General features: G+C 44.1%; 1 protein-coding gene across 1 annotated transcript in view; it reads right to left on the bottom strand.

Annotated features, from left to right (window-relative positions):
• SARC_11085 (hypothetical protein) overlaps positions 1-5,048 on the bottom strand; it is a gene marked incomplete at its 3' end in the record, with an annotated part of 6,451 nt that extends 1,403 nt beyond the window's left edge. Inside the window, exons 1-7 of the mRNA XM_014294838.1 lie at positions 4,903-5,048; positions 3,310-3,493; positions 2,386-2,602; positions 1,861-2,041; positions 1,125-1,253; positions 654-780; positions 94-341 (exon numbers count right to left, since the gene is read on the bottom strand). Of these exons, the coding sequence (XP_014150313.1) occupies positions 94-341; positions 654-780; positions 1,125-1,253; positions 1,861-2,041; positions 2,386-2,602; positions 3,310-3,493; positions 4,903-5,043 (1,227 nt within the window). The 5' untranslated portion in view covers positions 5,044-5,048. The remainder of the gene's footprint in view (positions 1-93; positions 342-653; positions 781-1,124; positions 1,254-1,860; positions 2,042-2,385; positions 2,603-3,309; positions 3,494-4,902) is intronic.
• Between the last annotated feature and the right edge of the window lie 325 nt (positions 5,049-5,373).

Genomic DNA, 5,373 nt, shown 5'->3' with positions numbered 1-5,373 from the left:
ACTATAATATTCCTACTATTAAAAAATTCTTGCTCAAATTAGCGTGAATTTTCTTATATCACAACATATATATATATATATATATATATATACGAGCACATAAGAACAAAACAAACACTTGACAGACAGTACCTTCCACAAGACTTCGGGCATATCCAGCACCGGTTGGTCCACCGCCAACCGGAACAGCCCGCGCGCACGTTCCAAATCACCCAAAGCCGTCTCCAGCTCAGCGTATTTGATCCACGTTTGGCAATTGGCCGGATTAAACTCCAGGAACTTCTCGTACAGTACACGACAGCGGTCGAACTCACGCAGCTTCATCTCGAGCTCAATGTAGCCTGTGAATGGTGGTGTTAGAGGGTTTAGTAGGAGTGTCTTTATGACAATTGAAGTCTCGTGTAATTATAATTTTAGCTTTGAATATCTTATTCTTCGGACAATTGAAGTCTCATGTAATGATAATTTGAGCTTTAACAATTGAAGTCTCATGTAATGATAATTTGAGCTTTAGATATCGTATTTTTCGGTACAATTGAAGTCTCGTGTAATGATAATTTTAGCTTCAATATCTTATTCTCCGGACAATTGAAGTCTCATGTAATGATAATTTGAGCCTTAGATGTCCTTAGATCGTGTAATGGTGACTTTACCTTTGAACAGCTTATCCTTCGGACACCTGCCAATGGCCTGGCCCAGAATCTTTCGGGCCTGGGTCAGATTCTTCTGCCTGATCTCAAACCGTGCAAAGTGCAGCCAGATGCTCGCAAATGTGAACACCTAATGGAGCATGTATTGTGTGAGGTAGTAGTGGTTTAGACCTCGCAGATGTACTCGGGGTATTTGTATTAGTATTGCAGGGTATTTACATTAGTATTGCAGGGTATTTACATTAGTATTGCAGGGTATTTACATTGGTATTGCAGGGTATTTACATTAGTATTGCAGGGTATTTACATCGATATTGCAATCCCAAGTAGCACGTGGTTCAGTGGTAGACAGCCGACAGACCGTCAGAGAACTGACAACTCATCACTCACCCACAAGAGTATTGTCATAACCTAATAGTCGCGTGTGTATATACATTGCATATGTAATGCCCAACGGGTGTCCCACTGACATACCTTGTGTGGGATGATGCCCAGGCAGGCCCTGTACACCTCTCTGGCGCGTTCGTGGTCTTCTACATCCAGCTCTTCATAGACGGCGTAGTTGAGCCACAGGTAGATGTAGCGCTTCCACAGCCGTTTCTCCTGTCGTGGTGAGGGTTTGATTTGCACATGATCGGTTCAGCAGATATGACTACGTCGTGTATACACAATAGTAAGCAATAGCAAGCCTTGATTCCAAGCTCAAGTGCGGTATTGTTTCCTTGAGCGTGGGTGGTAAGCTGCGCCTCGGAAGGGCGTTCGTTCGACTCACACGCAGTAGACACGCCACGTGTACACCGCTACACAGGTGTGTGAGACAGGTTACAGCAACCGATTCCCTACACTACATCCCATACGGTGTGAAGCTTACTACGACACATAAATGCGGCCCATACACATGCTAGCTAGCTTTGCTGTACCGAACATACATACTACGGATGGGGCATGCTTGCTGTACCGAACATTCTACGGTTGGGGCATGCTGGCCATGGTATGGACATGAGGGCGATTGTGATCCTGGGGGTCTATATAGTTGCTCCGTGGTCTTACACAAGTCTGCATACCCGAGCGTACAATTTGCGACAATGCCATGTCAATTTACGACAATGCCATGTCAATTAACGACAATTCCATGTCAATTTACGACAATGCCGTGTCAATTTACGTCACAATTTAGAGCGCGAATCCTCGTCACCATACCATACCATACCTGGACAGGGGGTATATTGGCAATGGCTCGTTCATAGGTATCACGAGTTTTCTCCACATCACCGGTAGCCTCTTCCAGCCGTATCAAATCAAACCAAGTGTCGTAATTCGACGGGAATTGCTCGATTTTCTTCTCGTAACCTAACCTTCGCTTACTCATGAGCACGTTTTCCATCTCCGCTCTGTAATCAAGGACCATTGGTAAGTAAACGTATATAATAGAGTAACTAAACTAAACCAGTGAATGTACATAATAGAGCCACTAAACTGAACCGCACAATTTCACTCTGATGAGAAACTTACACGAACTATCGTCAAACACCCAACCCAGGGCCATTGAAAGTCGCTGTTGCTACATAGATGAATCACTTCATCTACGCACACTTCAATTTCAAAGGCAATAGCACACGGTGTACGTGTGTACCCATCGTATTCACACCCACAAACAAACCCCCCCACACCCCCACACGCAGACACACACAAACAACCCACTCCCCACACAGTTAGGCATATACAAGCACCATACCTGTCACCATGCTTCTTCTCAAACTGGTTGTATGCCTTAAACAAGTTCGACGCGGTTTCCTTGCCCATCTTCTCCAGTCCATATTTGTAGATGGCCCGTGCGCGTTCAAACTCCTTCGACGTCTCCTCAAACTTCGCGAAGGCTATGAAGAGCGTCTCAGACATGTGGTCATCTCCAAAGAACTGCATCGCATTCTCATAAACTTGACGGCATTTGGCTGGGTGCGCCAGAAAGAGAAGTCTTTGGTTAAAGGTCAGTTGAAATAAGGGTTTATATAATCTATTGCTGCTTGCTGTTGTTTTATACAGAGATGAATACGCGGTTTTGTAGGAGATAGTATCAACACCAGATTAAAGTCAGTCGTCAGGTGTGGCTTGCAGCCACAGAATACACGTGGGAGGGGAAAAGGCACAACTATTGCAGACACACAGAGAGAAGGGACACACGTACGCACACAGGATACACTATACATGTGAATGCTTCTTCTACATATAATATTATATATATATATATATATATATAGATATATATATAGATATATATATATAAATATAATATATATATATATATATATATTGTGTGTGAGTGTCTGTGTGTGTATGACTAAGAAACTTTGTCCCCCAATACCGCCATCTCCTACGTCCTCAGCACAATAAGTATCCCGAGTGATATATATATATATATATATACATAGATAGATAGATACACAGATAGATACATAGATACATAGATTCATATATACCTACATACATACATACATACATACATACATACATACATACACACACACACACATATATATATATATATATATATTATATACAGAATATACAGCCTCATGTGAATGTAAACAACGTAATCGCATTCATCCCGGCCTACGGGCGTATAGTAGTGTACATACTAAAACCAATCACAGCTACCTACCAAATTGTCTGTTCTGGGTCTCGAATTTGGCCCATTTGATCCAATTGCTGGGTTCAGGATGCACCACCACAAAGCGCTCGTAGACCGTGCGAGCGCTATCTACCTCGTCGTATCGCAGTTCCATATTGATGTACGATTGCCAGGCTTGCTCGGAAGGCTCCCATTTCATCCACCTTTCGAATACCTGTAGACAGGCAGAGGCCGGGGTGATACATGGTGTATGTATGTGATGTATGTGTGTGAGTGTATGTATGTGATGAATGTATGTGAGTGTATGTATGTCAGAATAGACAGAGATGTATATTCGTACGGCTGAAAGTGATGATAAACAGCGTGTGGCATATTGCAGCGATAGTATGTACAGAGTTACAATGGTAGTATACCATCACCCGCCTGTACATCCCCCCAGGAATCACAGAGGTCACGTGCGTGTTTAAGTATATATGTCTCAACTTGAAAAATGCGGAACACCCCATCTATCCGGGTCCCCCTAACTAGTTAATAAGAATTGATTACGAGCTAGACCCCCTCCCCCGCAAATGGGTTGGTTCAGCACGAAGGATCCTGTCTTTTTGACATGCAGTAGAGAACGCAGTGCACAGAAGTTGCTGCGACTTGTTGTGTGGAAACAAACGGCGTGTCGCTGAGCATACGGAAGGTGACAGCACGTACAAAGGGATGACGGAATATCTACTACACATATCTACTACTACAGTATGCATGGGCACAGAATAACGGCTACACACGCATGTATGCATGGGCACGACTGAAGATACCTCAAGTGCATGGACGTAGCTCGACGCAAACACGATGTGAGATATACGGACGCAGAAGTGCGTGTAGATACGCAGGCAAGACAGAGCATGCCTGCACCTTCACACATACAAACAGGTGCAGATATGTATTCCTTTGCACCTTCACACAGTACAAACAGGTGCAGATATGTATTCCCTTGCACCTTCACACAATACAAAAAGGTGCAGATATGTATTCCCTTGCACCTTCACACAGTACAAACAGGTGCAGATATGTATTCCCTTGCACCTTCAACAGTACAAACAGGTGCAGATATGTATTCCCTTGCACCTTCACACGGTACAAACAGGTGCAGATGTGTATTCCCTTGCACCTTCACACAGTACAAACAGGTGCAGATATGTATTTCCTTGCACCTTCACACTGTACCACACACTCACAGTGGTCCTAACACAACAGTACAATGGAATCGCAAACACTTACAAGCCAGCGGCTACGACGCCAAGTTTAAGCCAATGTATACGCGTACTTCTCATAACACTGACTGGGCCAGCCACGACTATACGGGCAAGAGTCAACGTCCCGTTAGGGGCATAAACAAACGGGTTGTCCCATTTTATTGTTCATCACTGTAGACAACAGCGAATAACCACGAGCGCTGGTAGAGACGATCACACATGAGCCGTACGGGAGACTGATAGTCTGCACGTGTATATGCCCTTATGTAAACACTCCTCTGGCTGCACCCAGAAAGGGTATCGTAGAATATCTGACCTAGTACTATCTCCGCAAACATCAACCGCACATAAACACACACAAACACACACACGCACACACCTGTCTGCATGCCGCTATATTGCCCAGCATCTCCTCCATGTACGCGTATTTGTACCAGAACTGATCCGCCCGGGGCAAAATTGTAACGGCCCTGTCCCACACATTCCGGGCGTGGTTCACGGCTCGATGTCTCATTTCCATCTCCGCATATTTCATCCACAGACCAATGTTGCGATGGTCATTGTCTATGGCACGCTCAAACACGGAACGTGCGCGTGCGAACTCCTGCTGAGACTCTTCGAATTTGGCATATTTGATCCAGTGACCAATGACCTGAGTGGTGAAGGGGATTGGGTGATATGAGTGTGATTGATGATTGTATGGATGTAAGCAGAGTCAACAACAAAGAAACATAGTCGCATTTAGTATTGTACAAGATAAGATGGATGTACTTACCGTTGGCAATATTACAGATTCAAAAAACAAAGCCATATTATTTAACACATTATTTAACAAGTTAGCTGCATGAAA

This window comes from Sphaeroforma arctica (genome assembly GCF_001186125.1).
Source record: "Sphaeroforma arctica JP610 unplaced genomic scaffold supercont1.1521, whole genome shotgun sequence".
Taxonomy (NCBI): Eukaryota; class Ichthyosporea; order Ichthyophonida; genus Sphaeroforma; species Sphaeroforma arctica.
This window is presented reverse-complemented; position numbering and strand designations above follow the sequence as displayed.